Raw genomic sequence first — 25,299 nt, forward strand, 5'->3', positions numbered from 1 at the left:
CGAGCTCCGCCTTCTCGGGAACTACCGTGGCCAACGTCACGGGAACCACCTCCCTCCACAATTTCAGGAGATTGAGGTGGTATATTTGACGAGCGTCCCCTCTATCGGTTCGTTTAACCTCATAATCAAGATCTCCCACTCGTCGTGTGACCTCAAAGGGTCCTTGCCACTTGGCGAGTAATTTAGAGCTCGATGTGGGAAGCAATACAAGCACTTTATCTCCCGGTGCAAATTCCCTTAGCTGAGTTCCCCTGTCATATTGTCGGCGCTGTCGTTCTTGAGCTTGGAGCAAATTCTCCTGTGTTAGTTGCCCCAAAGTGTGGAGTTTTGCTCTAAGATCAAGAACGTACTGAATTTCATTTTTACTGTTTGAAGGTCCCTCCTCCCAGGCCTCTCGCAATACATCAAGCATGCCGCGTGGGCGTCGCCCATACAGCAGCTCGAATGGGGAGAAGCCAGTGGAGGCTTGCGGGACCTCTCATACTGCAAATAACAGGGGGTCGAGCCATTTATCCCAATTTCTAGAATCATCGTGTACGAACTTACGAATCATGTTTTTGAGGGTTTTATTAAATCGTTCCACCAGGCCATCCGTTTGAGGATGATATACACTGGTGCGAATCGATTTAATATTTAACAACTCGTACAGTTCGCGTAGTGTTCGTGACATAAATGTTGTGCCCTGATCGGTGAGGATTTCTTTCGGAATCCCCACCCGGGAGATTATTTTGAAGAGTGCCTCCGCAACACTGCGTGCTGAGATGTTGCGAAGAGGCACTGCTTCCGGATATCGTGTTGCATAGTCCACTAGGACCAATACAAAGCGATGTCCGCATGCTGACCATTCTAATGGCCCGATGAGGTCCATTCCAATTCTCTCAAAGGGGACCTCAATCAGAGGGAGAGGGTGCAATGGCGCTTTTGGGGTGGCTGGTGGGTTAACCAGCTGGCATTTGCGGCATGACGCACACCACCTGCGGACATCGCCGCCAATGCCCGGCCAATAGAAACGGGCTATTAGACGGTTCAGTGTTTTTCTTTCTCCTAGGTGACCCGCCATGGGATTATAATGAGCTGCCTGGAATACCATTTCCCGACGGCTCCTTGGAATCAACAGTTGGGTTGTATCCTCTTTGGTCCGAGTGTCCTGTGTCACTCGATACAACCGCTCATTTATAATAGCAAAATAGGGGTATGAAAGTGCGATGTCAGGCTGGAGTCGTTGACCATCGATGACTCTCACTTGGTCAAAGGCGTGTTTGAGGGTTTTGTCTCGCGACTGCTCCAAAGGGAAATCCCCGTCAGGGAATTCCCTGAGAAGGGGAAGGGCCGCAGCCTCTCCCCCTCTCTCGTCATCATGACGTGGAGCTGTCGAGGACGGCCCCGGCTCCGCCTCCCCTGCCAGAGCATCGCACATCACACATCTCCCTATTTTCATACAGGACCCATCTGCGCAAATTCCCTTTAATAAAACTCTAAAATCAGGCCAATCAGGCCCCAAAATCAGCAGATGGGTGAGGCGGGAACTAACCGCGGCCTCCACTCTATGCTTTTTCCCCCGAAATTTAATTGTCAGGGTCACCACCGGATACTTGTGAATATCCCCATGTACACATTTCACCTTCACCGTTTTGGTTGTGACCAATGCTTCGGGTTGAACCAGGCGTTGGTGGATAGTGGTTTGATTACACCCGGTATCCACCAACGCTTGGTGAGTACCCCCCTTGACACTTACCAGTATCCGGTATGCTCCGGCCCGGTCGGGGGCAGCCTGTGGGAGGTCAGAGACCCGCACCACCATTCCCAGCTCCATCAGAGGGCACTGATCTCGGAAGTGGCTCAGGTCTCCGCACCTCCAGCAGGCTGGCCCAGGCGCTACGCCCGCACTTGCGTCGGCGGGCGCCCCCCTCTGAGGGGGAGAGCGGCGGGGCATTGGAGTAGGGGAAGGCGTCGCCTCCCACACCCGGGGAACTGGTCTCAGGGGCTGAGTTCCTCCTCGTCTGCGTGGGGCAGGAACGGGACCTGGAGAAAGAGCAGATGAGAGAGAGAGAGGGGAGGGGGAAGAAACAGAGGGAGGAGAGAAAACGTAGGAGGGATCTTCCGCCCTCGGGATCACCGCCATGTGGTCCTCCGCAAGTCGGATAGCTTCCTCCAACGACGCCGGGAGGTGGCACTGGACCCACTCTGCCGTTCCTTTTGGCAGTCGAACTATGAACTGTTCCAGTACCACCTGGTCGATAATTCCCTGGACGTCGCGATCCCCTGCTAGCAGCCATCTTCGGCAGGCGTCACGGAGCCGCTGGGCAAAGGCAAACGGGCGGTCGGAGCTTTCCAACTTCATGCTCCGGAAGAGTTGATGAATTTCCTCCGGAGTGCGACCAACCCGTTGCAAGATGGCTCTTTTTAAATCTCCGTAGGCCAGGAGGCTCGACACTGGCAGTTGTTGAGCCGCAAGCTGGGCTTCCCTGGACAATAGTGGGATCAATCAGGCTGCCCATTGGTCGAGCGGCCAGCCCCAGATCTCGGCGGTCCGCTCAAACAAATCCAGGAAGGCCTCGGGGTCGTTCGCCGCCCCATTTTCTGTAATGCTGGCAGGGGTAACGGCGTGGGAGTGTCCGGGGTCGCGGCTGAGAATGCCCCCTGGCAGAGGAGGCTCCGTATCGCCTGCCGGTCCTCGGCTTGAGCATGCATGAGCTCGACAAACCGGCGGTCTTGATCTTGTCGGAGCTCAAGCAGCGTTTGTTGGTGGTTCTGATGTAGGCTGGCGAGGGCTTGGAGGATCTCCGCCAACTGGGAGGACTCTACGGGATGACCTCCATCCATCTTCGACCCAAACTTCAATCCCGGGTTTTGGCACCAGTGTAAAAGATGAAGCGAGAAGCAGTTTTTCCATCTTAAGGTGAGGCTTTATTTTCCCCTCTTCACGACACCAGCTTACAGTTTACCTTTACGCACTAAACTAAACACTAACACACACTGCTTTCACTACTAAAAAATCCTTGCTCTGGCTCGGCTCTGTCGTATCCAGTCTCTCTCTCCACTAAGTGCTGTGTAGCTCTATTTATGCCGCTCTCCCCGTGCTCACTGAAATTAGAGACAGGTGTTAGACATAATTTAGCTCAGGTGTAAGCACCCTTACCGCTTTCTCTCTCTCCGGAGAGATGCTTGACCACACCCCCGCTGCCACACACCTGTGATTATGAACACTTTTACTAGCATTGAAGCAGTTGTTGTCAGTTCTACGAACTGAAAACATTAGCTGTGCTACTTCTACATTTTCACCTCCATGATCACCTCTTAGTCTACAAACAGAGCATCAAACATTACAATGCATTACAGTTACACACAATTGATTATGGACTAACAGGTTAAGCAGAGAAAACAGCAGTATTGTGTGACAACAGTAAAGTTTGGCAAATATATATGTTTCTATTTTAATACATACTGTTACCTCATTGGAAACCCACATTCACTCACAGCCTCAATCCAAATGGGTGTCAGAGCGACTGTTGTTTGCTACCTTTAGGTACTGTTGGAATGAAGGAGGTCACAGGAGCAGGATCTAACACAGCTTCTTTAATAACAATAAAACAGAATACAAGGCAGGATAAATGAGGAAACAGGGCAAGACAGGAAACCAGGAAGTAAAACAAAAGTAAACAAACAGGACTGAGCCGGAGCATGAACAGGGGAGAAACATTAACAACTGACAAAGGTGAACAGAAATCAGGGCAATATATACATAAGGGAATAATTAGGTAAATGTAACAGGTGAAAACAATAGGAAACAGCTGGTAACGATTAGGGCAGGGAATCATGGGAAGTGTAGTCCACGGGGAAGCAGATGACAGAGGTTAAACACAGGGCAAAAAAACAGAGAATCGTAACATAACCCCCCCGCCACTCCCTTAATGGGCGGCTCCTGACACCCAAGGAGGGCAGGAAGGGGAGGCAGGGCCAAGATGGAGCCGGAGAACAAAGAGTCCAGAGCAGATTAAGCTGGTGGCCAGAGGACCCAGGAGACCAGATCAGATCAGGTAGATGACCAGGGAACCAAGGAGACCAGAGCAGAGCAGGCAGACGGCCAAGAGACCAAGGAAACCAGAGCAGATCAGGTGGACGGCCAGGAGACCCAGGAGACCAGAGCAGATCAGGCAGACTGCCAGGAGATCCAGAAGACCAGAGCAGATCTGGTGGATGGCCAGGAGACCCAGGAGACTAGAGCAGATCAGGCAGATGGCCAGGAGATCTAGGAGACCAGAGCAGATCAGGCAGATGGCCAGGAGATCCAGAAGACCAGAGCAGATCAGGCAGATGGCCATGAGACCAGGGATACCAGAGCAGATCAGGCAGATGACCAGGAGATCCAGAAGGCCACCTCAGGATAGGGACTGGATCAGAAGGCCTGGTTATGGCCACAGGGCTGAAACAGGGTCAGGAGACCTGGGAGATGACCACAGTCTAGAGACTGGAGCCGTGGAATGCGGAGCCATGGCAGGCTCAAGGGGCGGAGCCGTGGAAGGCAGAGCCATAGGTGGCTCGAGGGGCGAAGCCGTGGAAGGCGGAGCCATGGTAGGCTCGAGCCTAAGAGTCCAGGATGACTGGGAAATAACCTCAGTGGTCGCGAACATGAGCAGAGTCTCGGGAGCGACCTCTGTGGTCATGGGCATGGACAGAGACTCGTAAATGACCTCCATGGTCGTGAACTTGGGCAGAGACTCGGGAACAGAAGGCTTTCTCCTCCTCCTCCTCCAGGAGGCCGAAGTTGGCATCGCAGGCTCTAGGATGAACAAGGCTGGCAGCGCAGGCTCTGGGACAGAAGAGGCTGGCAGTGCTGGCTCTGGGACGGACGAGGCTGGCAGCGCAGGCTCTGGGATGGACGAGGCTGGCAGCTCATTGCCTGTGGCAGGCAGGAGTACTGACAAGCTGTGAGAAAGGGTCTTCGTGACCAAACACATCAACATCAGTGGTGGATAATTCAACTTAGAGACAAGGGCCGAGAAGGGCTTCAAGCAGGGAGTCGCGGAAGGCCAGGTTATGACATGGTGTGAAACCAACTCAGACTTGACTGGGACATGGTGTGGAGCAGACTCAAACTTGACTGGGACATGGTGTGGAGCAGACTCAGACTTGACTGGGACATGACGTGGAACAGACTCAGACTTGACTGGGACATGATGTGGAGCAGACTCAGACTTGACTGGAACATGGCATGGAGCAGATTCAGGCATGGCTGACTCGGAAACCGGGATTGATTGAGGAGGATCTGCTGAAGCGAATGTTTCTAATACCAGTGCAACATATTCCTCCCACGTGTAATCTCTGGTCGCCAGCAACTCCCTCCACTAGTGAGAAATAAGTCCAATCTGATACATGAATTTCAGTGTAGAATCAGAAAATTCCACGTATTTGGCCAGGATGGACGTGAGTATTCTTGGACGGGTAAGTTTGCTCGGCTCAGCTGAATAAAGGGAACCGCTAGATCCATTTCGTGAGGTCGGTTGTTCTGTTGCAATGAAGGAGGTCACAGGAGCAGGATCTAAACACAGCTTCTTTGATAACAATAAAACAGAATACAAGGCAGGATAAACACGGAAACAGGAAAAACAAGAAAAATCGTACCTTTCACGAATAACTATCTATTCCCACATAGATTATAATGTTGTACCTAATAAAATATGACATCACTTGAAACATTGTAAGTGCCAAGAAATAAATTGCTCACAAACATGACACACATTTTCCCTGAGAACACACTGTTGAGTTCATAGCATCTCAGGATGTTGAGTCAGAAAGCCAGTGTAAATAGCAGTAGTGTGTATTTGTTGTACCTGAAAATGAGAGATTTTTTAATTTTACCAACTACACTTTGAAAGTACTTTGCAATCATTCCCCCAATGTGAATACACATTACAATTGTGATATAAAGAAAGGCATGCAGACATACCTGATTAGTTTGTGGTTGGTGTCAGGAGAGCCCCTCAGACCATCTGTTATCCAGCATCTGGTATAGAGTTCTTCACCTCTGTCGCCAGCTCATCATCAGTACAGGTACTATACAGTGCTCTTACTGACATATTCTTGTCAGCCAACCTCCTAAACAATGTTGCTCAAGAGACTCCCAGTAGTTTGGCAACACATTTCAGAGGCATCCCAAGTTCAATAAGGTGGGTAAGAGTGTTTTTTGACATTTTAAACCTTGGATCACGACCCCTCTCCACATCCACAGTCACACACACCTAATTGCAGGTATTCCAGTGTTCAGAGCCTGTCTCTAAGACATGTACCATACGGTGGTGGAGAATGTAACCAGAGTCACTGGAGTCACTTTAGTGATTCCTAAGGAATTAAGAAAAAAAAAAGACATTCAGACCTTACTGAACATTAAAACTTTTTTAAAACTTTAAACAAATAACTGTGCTGATGTTGTCTCAGGATAACAAGCTATATAGGTTGTAAAAAAACAGTCCTTCTACATGCATAAATGTATTCAATTTGTGTTACTGAATAAAGAAAAATATAGAAATCAAGTAGTCGTTGACTTCACATACACTCAGATCACTGAATAATTATGAAATAATGGTGTAAAGCTAAAATTGTACCATTTTCCTTTAAATTACTAGTAATTATAAATGTGGTACCTATGGTTTTCTGGCTAAAATAATATAAATTCAATCCATATAATGTGATAGCAAAACTATATTTTCATAATTAAAACATAGGTTATTTTAATGACACCAATGAAAATGTTACATATATTAAACCATAGCAAAGAGGAATTATTCATAGTTTTCCCTGCTCTTGTGGTATCTGTGATTACTACGTCCTTCCTACAAACACTAGAGTTAAAATATGTTCTCTTAATGTTAAAGATAGCTGACTTCGGAGGCCTGGGTAGCTCAGTGGTAAAAGACGCTGGCTACCACCACTGGAGTTTGCTAGCTCACTAGTTTGAATCCCAGGGTGTGCTGAGTGACTCCTAAGCAACCAAATTGGCCTGGTTGCTAGGGAGGGTAGAATCACATGGGGTAACCTCCTCGTGGTTGCTATAATGTGGTTTGTTCTCAGTGGGGTGTGTGATGAGTTGAGTGTGGATGCTGTGGTGGATGGTGTGAAACCTCCACATGTGCTATGTCTCCATGGCAATGCGCTCAACAAGCCACATGATAAGATGCATGGGTTGATGGTCTCAGATGCGGAGGCAGCTGAGATTTGTCCTCTGCCACACAGATTAAGGCAAATCACTACATGACCACAAGGACTTAAAAGTGCATTGGGAATTGGCCATTCCAAATTGGGTGAAAAAGGGGAAAAATCCCCCCCCCCAGTGTAGACTTTGTGTCCGTTCCTGGTATTTTCTTCAATAGGGTCAGGGCTGCCAAGTTTTGAGTTCAGCTTGGCTGAGAAAAGGGGCGTGTGGTGTGAGAGCATGAGAACAGTGTCACGCTCAATGTGTGAGAGTTGGCAGCCCTGATAGTGTATTTGTCTTAGCCTACTGGATCATTAAAATATAACACATGCGCATTTTCGGAGGCCTGGAGTCGCAAGTTCGAATCCAGGGTGTGCTGAGTGACTCCAGCCAGGTTTCCTAAGCAACCAAATTGGCCCAGTTGCTAGGGAGGGTAAAGTCACATAGGGTAACCTCCTCGTGGTCGCGATTAGTGGTTCTCGCTCTCAATGGGGCACATGGTAAGTTGTGCATGGATCGCGGAGAGTAGCATGAGCCTCCACATGCTGGGAGTCTCTGCGGTGTCATGCACAATGAGCCACATGATAAGATGCGCGGATTGACTGTCTCAGAAGTTGAAGCAACTGAGACTTGTCCTCCGCCACCCGGATTGAGGTGAGCGCCACCACGAGGACCTACTAAGTAGTGGGGACTGGGCATTCCAAATAGGGGAATAACGGGAAGTTGAAACCTTGAGTCACCAAACTGATTCAACCTGTTCTGTTAATATACAGTATATAGACGTTTAACTTTTAAAAGGCAGGTTTACATTGAGAGTTTGAAGGATCATGTGTTTGTTTCCAATCAGGGGTAATGATCTGTAAAACCAGTGTTGGACAATTAACTTGTAGCTAGCTAAGCTACCAACTACTTGACAGAAATCTTAGCTAAGCTAAGCTGTAAGGTACTCTTAAAGTAAGTAGTAGTTAAGCTACTTTTTTTCAACCAAATATATACAGGTGCATCTCAATAAATTAGAATGTCGTGGAAAAGTTCATTTATTTCAGTAATTCAACTCAAATTGTGAAACTCGTGTATTAAATAAATTCAATGCACACAGACTGAAGTAGTTTAAGTCTTTGGTTCTTTTAATTGTGATGATTTTGGCTCACATTTAACAAAAACCCACCAATTCACTATTTCAAAAAATTAGAATATGGTGACATGCCAATCAGCTGATCAACTCAAAACACCTGCAAAGGTTTCCTGAGCCTTCAAAATGGTCTCTCAGTTTGGTTCACTAGGCTACACAATCATGGGGAAGACTGCTGATCTGACAGTTGTCCAGAAGACAATCATTGACACCCTTCACAAGGAGGGTAAGCCACAAACATTCATTGCCAAATAAGCTGGCTGTTCACAGAGTGCTGTATCCAAGCATGTTAACAGAAAGTTGAGTGGAAGGAAAAAGTGTGGAAGAAAAAGATGCACAACCAACCAAGAGAACCGCAGCCTTATGAGGATTGTCAAGCAAAATCGATTCACGAATTTGGGTGAACTTCACAAGGAATGGACTGAGGCTGGGTTCAAGGCATCAAGAGCCACCACACACAGACGTGTCAAGGAATTTGGCTACAGTTGTCGTATTCCTCTTGTTAAGCCACTCCTGAACCACAGACAACGTCAGAGGCGTCTTACCTGGGCTAAGGAGAAGAACTGGACTGTTGCCCAGTGTTCCAAAGTCCTCTTTTCAGATGAGAGCAAGTTTTGTATTTCATTTGGAAACCAAGGTCCTAGAGTCTGGAGGAAGGGTGGAGAAGCTCATAGCCCAAGTTGCTTGAAGTCCAGTGTTAAGTTTCCACAGTCTGTGATGATTTGGGGTGCAATGTCATCTGCTGGTGTTGGTCCATTGTGTTTTTTGAAAACCAAAGTCACTGCACCCGTTTACCAAGAAATTTTGGAGCACTTCATGCTTCCTTCTGCTGACCAGCTTTTTAAAGATGCTAATTTCATTTTCCAGCAGGATTTGGCACCTGCCCACACTGCCAAAAGTTGGTTAAATGACCATGGTGTTGGTGTGCTTGACTGGCCAGCAAACTCACCAGACCTGAACCCCATAGAGAATCTATGGGGTATTGTCAAGAGGAAAATGAGAAACAAGAGACCAAAAAATGCAGATGAGCTGAAGGCCACTGTCAAAGAAACCTGGGCTTCCATACCACCTCAGCAGTGCCACAAACTGATCATCTCCATGCCACGCCGAATTGAGGCAGTAATTAAAGCAAAAGGAGCCCCTACCAAGTATTGAGTACATATACAGTAAATGAACATACTTTCCAGAAGGCCAACAATTCACTAAAAATGTTTTTTTATTGGTCTTATGATGTATTCTAATTTGTTGAGATAGTGAATTGGTGGGTTTTTATTAAATGTGAGCCAAAACCATCACAATTAAAAGAACCAAAGACTTAAACTACTTCAGTCTGTGTGCATTGAATTTATTTAATACACGAGTTACACAATTTGAGTTGAATTACAGAAATAAATGAACTTTTCACGACATTCTAATTTATTGAGATGCACCTGTATATACTGTCATATACAAAGCGGAGCGGCAGGGAATTCCAGTACAGGCTGTTCACTCTAAACCACACAAAACTACACACTAACAGCATCACCGCCCAGCTAAGCCACATGCTGCTGCCATCCCTTCTCAACACAGATCTAGCTTTAGGTGTGGTTCTGACAGGCATTTATCCAACTCCACTCAATGCCCCGCTGCAAATGCCCAATGCAAATCCTGTAATCCTTCTAATGCAGCATGTCTACAAACAATATTTCAGCCTCACCCCTTTGTCTCCACCTCATACTAAGCTTGTGACCTACACACAAACACACATTTCAATACTTGGATGTCTCCATGCCCAGGTGACTGTAGCAAATTTGTGTGCTCCATCTACATTCTTCTTCGACTTAATTAGTACCTTGCGTCTCTCAATTAATGCTGATACTGTTACCACCTCAGATGCTATGCCAGCTACTCCCGTCCTGTCCACAGCTACTGCTGCTCCCCTAGTGACCCCTCCACCGGAGATAGGGTGTGTGAAACAGTTTGTACACAAGGTAAAAATAGATCCTACAGTTCAACCTGTGCACCAGAAATTGCGGCGTTTGCCCTTCGCTGTTAGGGATGCTGTCTTGGCGGAGCTCAACTGTCTGTTGCAGGCTGGTATTATAGAAGAAATTGATGCCTCCTCATGGGTTTCTCCCATTGTAGTTACGAGAAAAAAAATGGGGGCATACGAATGTGCACCGACCTTTGTGAACCAAACAAGGCTGTGGTCACCGACTACTACTCCTTACAACACGTATATGAGCTCCTCTCCAGCCTGCGAGGTGCTAAAATATTTTCCACTATTGACCTAGCCAATGCATACTACCAGGTGCCTCTCCATGAGGATAGCAGAGACATTACGGCCTTTATTACACACAAGGGCCTATTTAAATTCTGCCAGGTTCCATATAGCCTGGCATCGGCCTCTTTGGCTTTTCAAAAAATGATGGCAACCATCCTAGAAGGGGTTCCTGGTGTTCAGAACTATCTGGACGACCTCATTGTTTACGGTGCCACCACTGATGAGCACGACCGGATCCTCAATGCTGTCCTGTTAAAGCTGAAATATGGACTGGTCTTAAACAATGAAAAGTGTCACTTCAGGAAGACCACACTGCACTTCTTCGGCCATGTCATCACAGCAGATTGTATTTTGCCTGACCGAGAGCATGTTGATGCAATCCTTAAAGCTCCACCTCCGTCTGACACTGCTGTCTTGTGATCCTTTTTGGGTCTTGCCTACTGGTACTCGAAGTTTATTCCAAATTTTGCCATGGTGGTAGCTCTCATGCATAAATGTACAAAGGACAAAGACACTTTTACATGGTCTGAGGCTGCCCAGACCAGTTTTTATAACATCAAACAGCTCTTAGTATCCAGCTCTGCCCTAGCCCTGTACGATCCCTCATTTTCACTCAGTGATCACAACAGATGCCTGTGTTTATGGACTGGGAGCTGTGTTTGCTCAAATTTAGCCAGATGGCACAGAGAAACAAGTAGCTTTTGCATCACGTACACTTACGGCTGCAGAGCGTAAATACGCAATCGTGGAAAAAGAGGCACTTGCATGCGTATGGGCTACAGAAAAGTGGCGCACATATTTGTGGGGCCGACGCTTTAATTTGCCAATGGACCACCAAACACTTACAACTTTACTAACTACCATGGGAATGGGTAGGGCTGGGTTGCGCATCGCTTGCTGGTCAGCATGCCTGCTTTGTTTCGACTATGATGTTGTCTATAAGTCAGGTTCAAAAAACTATACAGCAGACTGCCTTTCACACCTCCCTCTGCATGTGTCAGCTGACCCTTCTACAGATGTGGAACCTGTGCTGGTAGCACTGATATCTTCCACACTGAGTTCTCTTCCAGTCTCTGATTTTGAGGATGCTTGGTCTTCATGCTCTGAATTGGCAGCCTTTCGTGAACAGATCGGCCGTGGCTGGCCTCCTTCCATATGGGCTACAAAATAAGGGATGAGCTCTCAGTTAAGGGTCATTATATCTTCTGTGGTTCCAGATTAGTAGTGGCTGTCTCCTTGCGGCATACACTGATCACCCTGGCCAATGAAAGCCACCAGGGGATTGTATGCACCAAACAGTGTCTGCTTGACCTTTACTGGTGGCCTCGTATGGATTCTCAGGTTCAGACCTGCATATGCCTGTGCTCCTTGTCAGTCTAACTACAAAACAGCTCTCACTTACCCAGCTCCTCTACGACCTGTTCCGCTACCTTATGGTCCCTGGAAGAAATTAGGCTTTGATTTTGTTCGGCCATTAGAGACTGCTATCCCTGCTTGTCGGTATGCTGTGACAAACAAACAACAAAACATAGCAGATGCTGCAGACTCTTGGAGTAATATTGAAAAATACCTGTGTATTCAAAAGCTTCAGGTTAAATTGAAAATGGGCTGCGGAAACGGGGCGTGATAGTGAAGCGTGGAGAAAACTCAAAGGCAGTTGTTAAGTGTGACACCTTCGCTCTGTTATTAATCGGTAAGTCTGACAGGCTCACCAACTAGGAGGACATTATCAGCAAAAACAGTCACTATGTCTGTCACACCCCACTCAAATCAAGTTGTTTTGAGTCTGCTAGTGTGGCCCCAGCAAGTAATCAGAGTCATTCAGATTGAATCGCAAAAAAATTTAGACCATTTTCAATACATTGTAAAGAACCGACTCAAAGGGGTGATTAATTTGTGAATCAGACATCTTTAGTTCAGATTCAAAACTTGCGACGTTAAACACAGGGCATACAGCATGATGTAGCATTGTAGCTCTTGTCAACGCTATGCCACTACCTAATCATTAAAATGGCTTCGCTACTGAAAAGCTACTTGTTTTAAAAACTAGCGAAGCTACCACCTCACTACTGAGAAAAGTAGTTAAGCTAACAACTTTGCTATTTGTAGCGATTTGTAACAATATCACAGTTGCTTTGTTCTGAGAAAATTTCCTTTCATTTTCATGAGTGTGGTCAAACATAATACTGCAACGGGATGGTCACATTGATAGTCTGGTGATGTTTAGTCCAAAAACACTGAAAATGATGCTTTGCATTAAACAATACACAAAATAAAGATGGTGGTACCCTACATATGGCTCCATTTAATGAGAAAATAATTTCTCTCAAAACTACAGCAGTTGGTAACATTGTTTTAAAGATGGTCATACATGAATGGAAAGATAAACAAGGACCATGAGCAGTTTTGCATTTCACTTTAAACAAAACACGACTTTGCAATGCAAATCTTATCTGTGTGATGATTTCAGACTAGTTGGGATTGATGGGATCAAAATCACATCAAATGTATTGCGGTCATGGATCCAAAAATAATAAGTGTGAATCAAAAAATAATAAGCAAATATAAATAAAAGGCACAGATTAAAATAATTAGCACAGATTAAAAAATAACAAGCATGAATCAAAAATATATAAACACATTTAAAATATACTGCAAAAAAACAACAACAAAAAAACAAAAGAAAAATTAAAGCAAAGTCATCAGAATTGCAAACAAAATCATGTTTTCCTTTGTTTTTTGTGCTCTCTGACAATTTTGCTCATATTTTCATTTTTTGTACGCTCACGCTGTATTGTTCTTTGTTTTTATTTCCAAGTTCTGCTGTTGGTTTTCCAGAACTTGTGAGTAGAGTTTCATGTAAATCACGGGGCATTTTGCATCCCTATTGGTCCGCTAGTTCTTGATCGACAGCTCCTCCTCTAGCCTGTTGTCAGGAATTTTCAGGACTGGCCCCTAAGTATCAAGTCAGGTCTGCAGTTGCTGTCTCGATCCGGATCCTCGCGAGGGGAGAAATGAATGACACAGACACTTAAGTATGCATCAGAGATTTCTCGTACTATATTGTTCAGCACAGCATTATATACCTTTGTTAGAACAGGAAAAGCAATACACTAACTACATTATCCAATGAGATCAGTCATTACCTTATTTGAAAAAGACATACATACAGATTCTGTATTAATTATGTAAATGAATCCAAATTTTCTAGAATAGAAGAGTGATGTTCAACTTTTAACCTCAGACACTCAGACAAAAACAGGAAACCCTTTCCACATGATTTCCGTTACTGACACACACACACACACACGCATTATGAAAATAGGACCTGAGTACTAGCTGTGAAATGTCAGCTTGCTTAAATATATCAAATAATAGGTCAACTGAGAGGTGCTGAGAGGTCAACTTCTCTCACACCAATCATTCGAAGAGGGGAGGTGACGTCACTTCAATGTAACTCCAATGGCAGCTGCTCAATATTATATTATTTGTGGTTGATAGATATGCTGCTTGTGTCTGTTTTGAGTATTTTCTGCCAGCTCTAGGAAACAATGTGTTGTCCGAGTAGATCATTGTCATAGTCATTTAGCACATGTATTGAGCTGAATTTAAGTTAGTTTAGGCATTATTTAAGACTTCCTTGTTTGTAGGTTATTGGCTGCATATCTAAAAAAAACAAAAAAACAAGGCTGGGTTGGTGTGGATGTTTGATGCATGTTTTTACTAGCTGTACCAATGTAGTCGCGAGTCCAGAACCCAACTTGATCCAATTTTCCATTAAATAAAATCCAGATCCCGACACCAAGGCCTATTACAATACTGATGAATATAGAAATGCTTACATATAATTTGACTTTTTTATTTGTATTATTATTATATCAAAAATCTAAAAGGTGTGCATTATTGCTGACACCTACATGCACACCTTGGAGTTGGTTGTATGCCTGTAAGTCATTTGCTTTAAATGTTACTGAAGTTGTTAACTCTATGTTATGGAAATGTTTTGGATATGTATGCTCCAATGTTGCCTGTACCTTTAGAGACGGTCCCTAAATTTGCGACTATTTGTGAATAAAGAATGTCCAACATCAAGCCAACTTTATTGCATTATTTATTGACGTGGGGATGCTTGGTCACTTGTTTCTGATTTCGCTGCAGTATTGTGGAAAAAGAAACTACATGTAGCCATGCCAACGTAGGATCAGTGCATAACGGTACATTCAGCAACATGGAAAAGCGGATCAAGTTGGGTTCTGAACTCGCGACTACATTGGTACAGCTTGTAAAAACATGCATCAAACATCCACACCAACCCAGCCTTGTTTTTTTTTTTTTTTTAGATATGCAGCCAGTAACCTTCTTCTTTCTGTTTAATGGCTGATCGCAAACCAACGTGTATAGGTGCATACCACCACCTACTGTACCGGAGTGTGTAACATCAGGGTTTTACATACTTTAGGTTACATAAAAGTAAAAAAATAAAAAATAAATATACAGATAAAATAACAACTACATTTTACGATCTAATCCTGTATTTTTAAGAAAATGAAAGAGAGCCTTGAAGCATTCACTCATTTTCTCACTCATCCCTAAAATTCCTTCCAAATTCCATCCACGTTCTAGTTCATATATCTTATCACGTAAGATGTTCCTCTCTGAATTATATTTACTACACCACGTAATGACATGCTCAACATTTTCAGGAACATTACAAATGTCACATTTATCTGATACGCACTTTGCCATTAAATAAAGAGTTCCAATCAAATCAAATCACTTTTATTGTCACACAGCCATATACACAAGTGCAATGGTGTGTGAAATTCTTGGGTGCAGTTCCGAGCAACATAGCAGTCATGACAGTGATGAGACATATACCAATTTACAATAAACATCAGATTAACACAACACAATTTAAAGTCTAATATACACATAATTACACACAACACAATATACAAATAATAACATACACTGTACAGTATACAATACACACAATATAGATACACATTATTCAATAAAAAAAAGTATATATAGTATACTTAAAGTATGTATAGTATAGAATGTACAGTAGGTTGTATTGTACTGTATTGACATTCAGGCTGTCGGTTGATAGTAAGTTGTTAAGAGAGAATATAATATAATAATAATATAATTAATGACAGTCCGGTGTGAGATATAAGAGTAAGAGTAATAAATTGCAGTGCTGATGTATTTTGATCGTGGGAGTTCAAAAGTCTGATTGCTTGGGGGAAGAAGCTACCATGAAGTCGGCTGGTGAGGGTCCCGATGCTGCGATACCGCCTGCCTGGTGGTAGCAGTGAGAACAGCCCATGGTTCGGGTGGCTGGAGTCTCTGATGATCCTCCAAGCTAATTTCACACACCGCCTGGTATATATGTCCTGGAGGGAGGGAAGCTCACCTCCGATGATGTGTCTGGCAGTTCGCACCACCCTTTGCAGTGCTTTGCGGTTGTGGGTGGTGCTATTGCCGAACAAGGTGGAGATGCAGCCAGTCAGGATGACAAATTCCAAGTGTGGTCTTAACCATGTTTCTTGTTAACAAATAACATCAGGTATAACTTTCAGATCAGTTACAACCTTCTTGAACTCTTGCCCATTAGAAATTAAGCTTCTGGCATTCCATTGGAGGATATGGAAAACCACGAGGAAGCTAGTCACCTTGAGACAGTCCATCATAAATAGAAGGGTTCAACATCTCATGAATCAGTTCAGCCATAACTTCTTTAATCCCTAGTATCTCTATAGCTGCCTCTACAATTGTCTTGATTCTATCACTTTTTTTCTTTTGTTGTATTGCCACATTCACAGTCTTACATATGAAGTAACAAAGCTGATTTTATTCAAAATCATTAATCTTCTGTATATATGGATTTGTTTCTGTTTGTCTCTGGTTTGGTGTGAGAGGCAGAACCTCTATTTGTTGTTTATTCTCAGACTCTCTTGCACTATTTACCATGTGTGTAGCACTGGATTTGGCTAGCTCACTTTCCTTCACTTTTTTAACAGCATCGGCATAAGATACCTGGTTTGTTATGTTATATTTCTGCACCTCTCTAGCTTGCCTTTGAACAGGACATCCTCCAAAAGCAGCACTGTGTTAACCGCCACAGTTGCAGCATCTGATTTTTGCTTCTTGACCACATTTTCCATATTCATGTTCACCTCCACATCTTGCACATCTATGCTTTCCTTTACATTGTCCTGCAGTGTGTCCCATTCTTTGACACTTGAAACATCGTAGTGGTGCTGGGAGAAATTCTATAAAATCATAACTCAAATATCCCATTCTTACTCTTTTGGGCATAACATTCTCAAACTCATGAACTACTGACAAGCTATCAATTTTCACACCATTTCTTTGCGTTTGTAGTCTTGTAGCTTTTACTACCTTTCCGCCTTTCGCTTCCCGAATTATCTCATCCATCTTCATTGCCGAAGGTACATCATAAATAACACCTCTAAGCTTTGCTGAAATCCCTGGGATATGAGCACTGATCCTTTCTCCATTCAGTGTTTTCGCTCTGAGAAACTTATCTCTTTACAGTTGATCTTTAGCAAAAATCAAAAGCCTCCTGTTACTTAAATATTTAGCGAACTTGATTTTGCCCATTTCTTTCTCAACTGCTTTCATCAATTTAAGTGGGTGAAAATGCCCCCCCTTCTTTTTTAAACATTATCATCACTTTCCATTCAGTTTGTTCATCCTCCTTCCTCATACTTGTCTTTGTATGTTTTGCCTTCACTTTTTTGGCCATGTCGCCCACCCCCAAACCTGAGGTTGAACTTCCAGAACTATCATTCCTGTCTTTCCTGTTTCTAGTTACATCCTGCCATGAAATACTTTCGCTATCTACGTCCGTAGTATCACCCATGATAGTTACATTCACGGTACAGTTATTGCCAATCCGCCAAATCTAACTCCGCTTTCTAAACTCTCCACCACTTGTCGTCACTCAGATTTCGCTCACCACACCACCACAGCCACGCCGCTTCCATCAACCGCCACAGTCCCTTCCGAAGCTACAACCTGCTTCACAGCCTACCGCAGCGCAGCTCAATCAGATATTACACAGCAAAAGCTGGATGGAGTTCAACAGCCCAGCCAATAACCTACAAACAAGGAAGTCTTAAATAATGTCTAAACTAAAGGCTCTGCTAATTAAATTCAGCTGACTCGATACATGTGTTAACGGACTATGATAATGGCCTACTCAGACAGCACATTGTTTCCTAGAGCTGGCAGAAAATACTCAAAACAGACACAAGCAGCATATCTATCAACCACAAATAATATAATATTGAGCAGCAGCCGTTGGAGTTGAATTGGAGTGACATCACCTCCCCTCTTCGAATGATTGGCTAGAGAAGCAGCTGTCGATCAAGAACTAGTGGACCAATAGGGACGCAAAACGCCCCCTGATTTACATGAAACTCTACTCACAAGTTTTGGAAAATCAAGGGCAGAACTTGGAAACAAAAGCAAAGAAAAATTCAGTGTAAGCATAGAAAAAATGAAAATCAATCAATTTGTCAGAGAGCACAAAAAACAGTAATATAACCAAGGAAAACATGATTTTGTTTGCAATTCTGATGACTTTGCTTTAATTTTAAATTTTTTTTATTTTTAATTTTTTTTTTTTTTTTTTTGCAGCATATTTTAAATGTGCTTATATATTTTTGATTCATGCTTGTTATTTTTTGATCTGCGCTTATTATTTTTGGATCCGTGACCGCAATACATTTGACGGGATTTTGATCACATACAGGTTCCCCTTAATAGTATTGTTTTTTTGGTTATTGTCATGGGTATTGTAAAAGAGTCAATACTAAAAAAATTATTGATGTATGGCTGAAATCTTACACTAAAGGAAATGCATTACAACAGCTTTGTACTACATTTACATATCTGTCCTTCGTTAGAAATCACAGGGCAGAGTGGAGTGAGATGAGAATGTTGGTAAGATCACCCACCCCTCTGTCTAGGCAACTTTTGAAAACTTCATAACAAACTTATTTAGAATGTGCCCTTCATTTCGATCTTTTCGTGACAGTGTCAAATTCACTTTTTATTAAGGGGTTATATGGAATTAATTTTCAGGGGCATTTGTATCTTTATGAGGGTGATTCTAACTGTACGTTTTACACAGTGTGTCATGCGTTTATGTCAAAAACGTCCATTTAATGTTTTTTTTACGTATAGAGTTCTGGAAAACACAGCCAAGAAACATATTTCATTTTTTGATTTCCAATATTTTTTGTCCTGTGGAAGTGGAATGCATTGACAAATTACTGTAAGCACATACCCAATTCACATGTATCACTGGGCAGGGACAACAAAACCACAATGGATAAGGGATTAACATATTCTTTTCATCCACATTCCAATGAATGCCTTGCTAACATCCACACATTTACTAACTGCATTCTTAATTTTTTTTTATTGTCCGTGTACAGTATGTAATAGAAGTTTTGTGATTTCCCTTTAAAAAGTTTAACTTATGTGTACGCCCAGATGTTATCTGCAGAACCTTTTTAGCATTTTCTGCCCTGATTTTAAAGAAAAATCTGTAAATTCAGTGGAATTTATATAAACATAAAAAACATTTTTTAAAGTAGCTTAAAGTACTACACTCATCAGTCAAAATATTCCAAAAACAAATTACGTTTGGACCCACCTATGAGCAAACATTTAATTAGTCTGCATACACAACATGTGTACATAACAAATTAATTCTGCGTATTTAACAATTACAAATCTGTAACAACTGAAACTTAAACACAGAGAAGATAAGTGTACAGCCACACTGTTTCTTTCTTCGCAGGGTCCTGTACCTGTGGTACGCCTCCAAACAGGACAGGTGAGTTTGGTACAACCAGACATTGCCACTGCAAAACAACCACCATTACCAACCACCAACTATAGATATCCACCTGTCAATGGTGCAATGCTGAAATATAATATAATATATATATATATACAGGTGCATCTCAATAAATTAGATTGTCGTGGAAAAGTTCATTTATTTCAGTAATTCAACTCAAATTGTGAAACTCGTGTATTAAATAAATTCAATGCACACAGACTGAAGTAGTTTAAGTCTTTGGTTCTTTTAATTGTGATGATTTTGGCTCACATTTAACAAAAACCCACCAATTCACTATCTCAAAAAATTAGAATACATCATAAGACCAATAAAAAAAAACATTTTTAGTGAATTGTTGGCCTTCTGGAAAGTATGTTCATTTACTGTATATGTGCTCAATGCTTGGTAGGGGCTCCTTTTGCTTTAATTACTGCCTCAATTCGGCGTGGCATGGAGGTGATCAGTTTGTGGCACTGCTGAGGTGGTATGGAAGCCCAGGTTTCTTTGACAGTGGCCTTCAGCTCATCTGCATTTTTTGGTCTCTTGTTTCTCATTTTCCTCTTGACAATACCCCATAGATTCTCTATGGGGTTCAGGTCTGGTGAGTTTGCTGGCCAGTCAAACACACCAACACCATGGTCATTTAACCAACTTTTGGTGCTTTTGGCAGTGTGGGCAGGTGCCAAATCCTGCTGGAAAATGAAATTAGCATCTTTAAAAAGCTGGTCAGCAGAAGGAAGCATGAAGTGCTCCAAAATTTCTTGGTAAACGGGTGCAGTGACTTTGGTTTTCAAAAAACACAATGGACCAACACCAGCAGATGACATTGCACCCCAAATCATCACAGACTGTGGAAACTTAACACTGGACTTCAAGCAACTTGGGCTATGAGCTTCTCCACCCTTCCTCCAGACTCTAGGACCTTGTTTCCAAATGAAATACAAAACTTGCTCTCATCTGAAAAGAGGACTTTGGACCACTGGGCAACAGTCCAGTTCTTCTTCTCCTTAGCCCAGGTAAGACGCCTTTGACATTGTCTGTGGTTCAGGAGTGGCTTATCAAGAGGAATACGACAACTGTAGCCAAATTCCTTGACACGTCTGTGTGTGGTGGCTTTTGATGCCTTGACCCCAGCCTCAGTCCATTCCTTGTGAAGTTCACCCAAATTCTTGAATCGATTTTGCTTGACAATCCTCATAAGGCTGCGGTTCTCTCGGTTGGTTGTGCATCTTTTTCTTCCACACTTTTTCCTTCCACTCAACTTTCTGTTAACATGCTTGGATACAGCACTCTGTGAACAGCCAGCTTCTTTGGCAATGAATGTTTGTGGCTTACCCTCCTTGTGAAGGGTGTCAATGATTGTCTTCTGGACCACTGTCAGATCAGCAGTCTTCCCCATGATTGTGTGGCCTAGTGAACCAAACTGAGAGACCATTTTGAAGGCTCAGGAAACCTTTGCAGGTGTTTTGAGTTGATTAGCTGATTGGCATGTCACCATATTCTAATTTTTTGAGATAGTGAATTGGTGGGTTTTTGTTAAATGTGAGCCAAAGTCATCACAATTAAAAGAACCAAAGACTTAAACTACTTCAGTCTGTGTACACTGAATTTATTTAATACACGAGTTTCACAATTTGAGTTGAATTACTGAAATAAATGAACTTTTCCACGACATTCTAATTTATTGAGATGCACCTGTATATATATATATATACTGTATATATATTCTTTTTCTTTTTTTTTTTTTGTTGTTGTTGCAGACAACAACAGCAGCAGCAACAACAACAAATAACTGAACCAACTATTGTCAAGTAAGAAATGATGTAGTGCACATACTGTACACATACATGCATTCTCTCTTCAACATACAAACACCTGCACACTCATATACTCATTTTTTATTTAGAAACAGCAAAAGACACCATTTGATAACAATTCTTATGAATAAGAGTCTGATTATGTTATTATCAGGACAGAGGAGAAGCATAAGAACTTGGGATTGCGCTCATCACCAGGGTGTGTAAAATTTAAATTGTTGCAAAAGTACTTAGAATTCAAAACCATTAACACTGTATTCACCAGAATACATTTTATTCTCATTTTACATGTTTCCTTTAATAAATATTAAAGAACAGTTTTTTTTTCAAGTACAGACTTTCATCCAATGACAAAAGTAGTTTAAGGCCATCAGTAGTTAAAGGTGAAGTTTGCAATTTGTTTAAATACTTTCTCCTGGTCCAGTTTTGCAGAATTTTAATGTATTTTTTAACTATTAGTAAGCCTTTGGTTGTTTGACTTCCCTGAAAGTGCAAATACTGTGGTAGTGGTACTATCATATCATTGCTCTGTTTGTTTGAGCATCACAACCAGCCCGGTATAGCACCATTTGTCTCAAACAATGGCTTGAGTTTAGGGCGGGACTATCTTTTTGTCTGACCAATTGAAGGCGTCAAGCCAAGGGGTGTGTTCTGGGAAAACTGTTTGAAAACATTTTTTTTTTTTTTGCATTCTGTTTGATGCTGCAAAAATTACACTCTTCACCTTTAATGAGGACTACTGCTCTTTGTACTTTCTGCATTTGTATTACAGGTTTTTGTACAATCAGCCCAGTCTTCTGGTGGGGTGAGTTTGATGTAGTATGTTTAGTGTTTGCAGTAGTAACCTGTATTTTTTTAGTTCCTGTGTAATTGGCTCTGCAGTTTTATGCATGGGTGCAATGATTACAGCTCTGTGTATGTTTGTGTGTTTCAAACAGTCGGACAGATGTTGTTACTTTGACACCATGGTTGGCCCCAATTATTTGGGAGGGAACTTTTGATCCCACGCTGATGGACTCTCTGTACAAACAACAAAACATCACCATAGCAACCACAGTTTTCGCTTTGGGAAAGTGAGTACCACATGATACCTTTTTTTCTCTCTATCTACCAGTCTATCTCTTTGTTATCTCTTTTGTTTTTATTTCCCTTGTAAATTCAACTGTAGTTTCAGATTATACAGTATATTCTGAGTGATTGTTATGAGGGTGTTGACAACATCATATTAATTCACTAAAACTTGGTACACCCTTGAAATCGAAGATCCAAATTTTGCAATCCATTTTATTTATTTATTTATTGAGCAAATTGCAGTTCTTATGAGCAAATTTGTCTTTCAAGACATTTTTGTATCTTTGGTATATATAGATACACAGTTCTGCTTGTGAATATCTAGTTTACTTCTTAGTAAGTGCCTCAAACAAAATTCTGTGCATGTAAAACTCTGAAAATATCTTTTCAAAGATTTGAAACTTTGGCCATCCCAGTGGTCACTTCATCCTAAAAAGCGCACATTGTACCAGACCATATCTTATTAGCATGTCTTTGTTTTCAGGGTATTGAAAAAGACGAGCGGTACTAGCAGGCAACCATGTTTGTCCTTACTTACAGAAGTTGCATAATGCCAGCTAATCAAATTACAGCTACTAGACTGAAAAAGTGCATTCCAGATTTGTGTACCATATGCATCAGACAGTCAGTTAACACTAACTGTGGGAAACCTGTGGGTGTGCCTTCTGAGGCTGAGACTACTTATTAAGTTAAGTTACTTTGGTCACAAAGAGTCTGCATAGATGCAAATATCCTTTTTTGTTTCTGTAATGGGTAGAATGGGTAGATTAACTGAAATATTTCTACCTCTTTTTCTCTGTCTGTTTCTTTTTCAGATATACACGTTTTCTCAAAGATTTTCTGGAGTCAGCGGAGCAACATTATTTTGTCGGATTTAGAGTACATTATTACTTGTTTACAGATCAACCAGATGCAGTTCCTGAAGTAAAGCTAGGTGACCAACATCGTCTGACGGTACGGAAGGTTCCGAGTTTGAACAGGTGGCAGGACATCAGTATGGGCAGAATGGAAATATTGGAAAAACTAATTGAGAGCGAACTGGCCAATGAGGCTGACTACATTTTCTGCCTTGATGTGGATACAAAGTTCAACAGCCGCTGGGGTGTGGAGACTTTAGGTCAAGCAGTAGCTGTGATACACCCTTGGTTCTATGATTACCCACGGGATCAATTCACATATGAACGCAGACCAGAGTCACAAGCGTTTATTCCAGCTGGGGAAGGTGATTATTATTACACAGCTGCTGCGTTTGGAGGCTTTCTGAATGAAGTACATGAACTCACCAAAACCTGCCGTGAACAGCAGGGTATTGATGCTGCAAAGTCCATTGAGGCAATATGGCATGATGAATCTCACTTGAACAAGTACTTCCTTTATAAAAAACCCAGTAAGTTGCTCTCACCTGAATATCTGTGGCGGGACATCAATGCCAGAACTAACCAAGTGAGAGTTATTCGCTTCTCTCATGTCTCTAAAAATAATGCAGAAGTTCGCCCAAATTAATAGCAACTGTTGCCCATGGCTGTATTCAACCACATGGACATACAGGGACCTCACAGCCCTCCACAAATATATTGTGAATCTTAGAAATGTCAGCAGGTTAAACTGATAACAGGGAAGCCACAAAAATACTTAGAAACACATAGACATGTACAGGCATTCATGGGGACAATGGTGTTATATATTATCTGCTTTTAGTAGACAAAAATGGCCAACTTGTTATGTAATTTTTTCTCTGTACATATTTCTCTGTTAATTGTGCAACAAAACACAAACTGAATGTCTTCCTCTTTGTTTTTATTCATTTGATTTAGCTTGGATTTGGAGGCTCTGAAACACCTCTCTCTAGAGGCGTCATACCCAAGAAGAATTTAGGTAATTCCGAAGCTTTCTAATAAATTAAATAATTTAGTGGCATTCTTCTTCTTAATACATCTCAATGAACTAAAAACAAATGTATTTCATTAAAAAAATATTGAAAACAGATTGGGTCTTTATACCTTTAGCTTTATGTATAAAAAAAATGAGCCAGCCCAGGATAATTATGCAATTAATTTTATTCAAACACACTCTCACAGCGAAATCGTCAGGATTCGTATGACTTTTCTAAATTTGGATAATTCGTATGATATTGTGCGACTGCACTCGTTTGAAACCATGTAAAACCGCCTTTCATTACTTAAAGTTTTCGTCATGACAAAAAAGGGGAAGATTTACACTGAAATAAGATCATAAGCCACTGCATTCTTTCAACATTAAGAAAAGAGATCAGCAGTTACAGAAATACTCAAACCAGCCCATCTGGCACCATCAATCATGCCATGGTCCAAATCACTGTGATAATTTTTTTTTCCCATTCTGATGGTTGATGTGAATATTAACTGAAGCTCCTGACCCATATCTGCGTGATTTTAATGCGCTGCACTGCTACCACACGATTTGCTGATTAGATAATTGCATGGATGATTATTGGTGCCAGATGGACTGGTTTGAGTATTTCTGTAACTGCTGATATCCTGGGATTTTCACACACAACAGTCTCTAGAATTTACTTCGAATGGTGCCAAAAACAAAAAACATCCAGTGAGTGGCTGTTCTGTGGACAGAAATGCCTTGTTGATGAGAGATGTCAACAGAGAATGGCCAGACTGGTGCGAACTCTGGTGCGAAATCTACGGTAACTCAGATAACCGCTCTGGACAATTGTGGTGAGAAGAATAGCATCTCAGAATGCTATTCTGATATGCGGGTTGGTGCTGTTTTGGCAGCAGGAGGGGGACCTACACAGTATTAGGCAGGTGGTTTTAATGTTGTGGCTGATAGGTGTAGATGATGTCTGTGTTTTTGATCGATCGGTCGCTGTTCATTTACTTTGTGCTGAAATGCATTTGACAGGTTTTGTGGCGTCTTTACACTTTCTTTTCTTAATGTTGAAAGAATGCA

General features: G+C 42.3%; 2 protein-coding genes across 2 annotated transcripts in view; one reads left to right on the plus strand and one right to left on the minus strand.

The window, feature by feature from the left end:
- LOC127432028 (globoside alpha-1,3-N-acetylgalactosaminyltransferase 1-like) overlaps window positions 1–24,484 on the plus strand; it is a 42,321-nt gene extending 17,837 nt beyond the window's left edge. The window contains exons 4-10 of the mRNA XM_051682790.1: window positions 2,761–2,899; window positions 19,427–19,462; window positions 21,229–21,279; window positions 21,440–21,484; window positions 22,058–22,090; window positions 22,224–22,358; window positions 23,172–24,484. Of these exons, the coding sequence (XP_051538750.1) occupies window positions 2,761–2,899; window positions 19,427–19,462; window positions 21,229–21,279; window positions 21,440–21,484; window positions 22,058–22,090; window positions 22,224–22,358; window positions 23,172–23,859 (1,127 nt within the window). The 3' untranslated portion in view covers window positions 23,860–24,484. The remainder of the gene's footprint in view (window positions 1–2,760; window positions 2,900–19,426; window positions 19,463–21,228; window positions 21,280–21,439; window positions 21,485–22,057; window positions 22,091–22,223; window positions 22,359–23,171) is intronic.
- Window positions 2,912–14,848, minus strand: LOC127432038 (proline-rich protein 36-like). Its single transcript, XM_051682809.1, has 2 exons — window positions 11,987–14,848; window positions 2,912–6,339 (listed from the first exon to the last, which is right to left on the minus strand). The coding sequence occupies exon 2, from the start codon at window positions 5,229–5,231 to the stop codon at window positions 4,410–4,412; it is 822 nt and encodes a 273-aa protein (XP_051538769.1). The 5' UTR covers window positions 5,232–6,339; window positions 11,987–14,848; the 3' UTR covers window positions 2,912–4,409.
- Window positions 24,485–25,299: the final 815 nt, after the last annotated feature.

The sequence above is a fragment of the Myxocyprinus asiaticus genome, chromosome 4 (genome assembly GCF_019703515.2).
Source record: "Myxocyprinus asiaticus isolate MX2 ecotype Aquarium Trade chromosome 4, UBuf_Myxa_2, whole genome shotgun sequence".
Classification (NCBI taxonomy): domain Eukaryota; kingdom Metazoa; phylum Chordata; class Actinopteri; order Cypriniformes; family Catostomidae; genus Myxocyprinus; species Myxocyprinus asiaticus.

What these genes read in the sequence shown, in the direction of transcription:
- LOC127432038 (XM_051682809.1), bottom strand. Translation starts at nt 5,231, where the DNA reads ATGCCTGAATCTGCTCCATGCCATGTTCCAGTCAAGTCTGAGTCTGCT.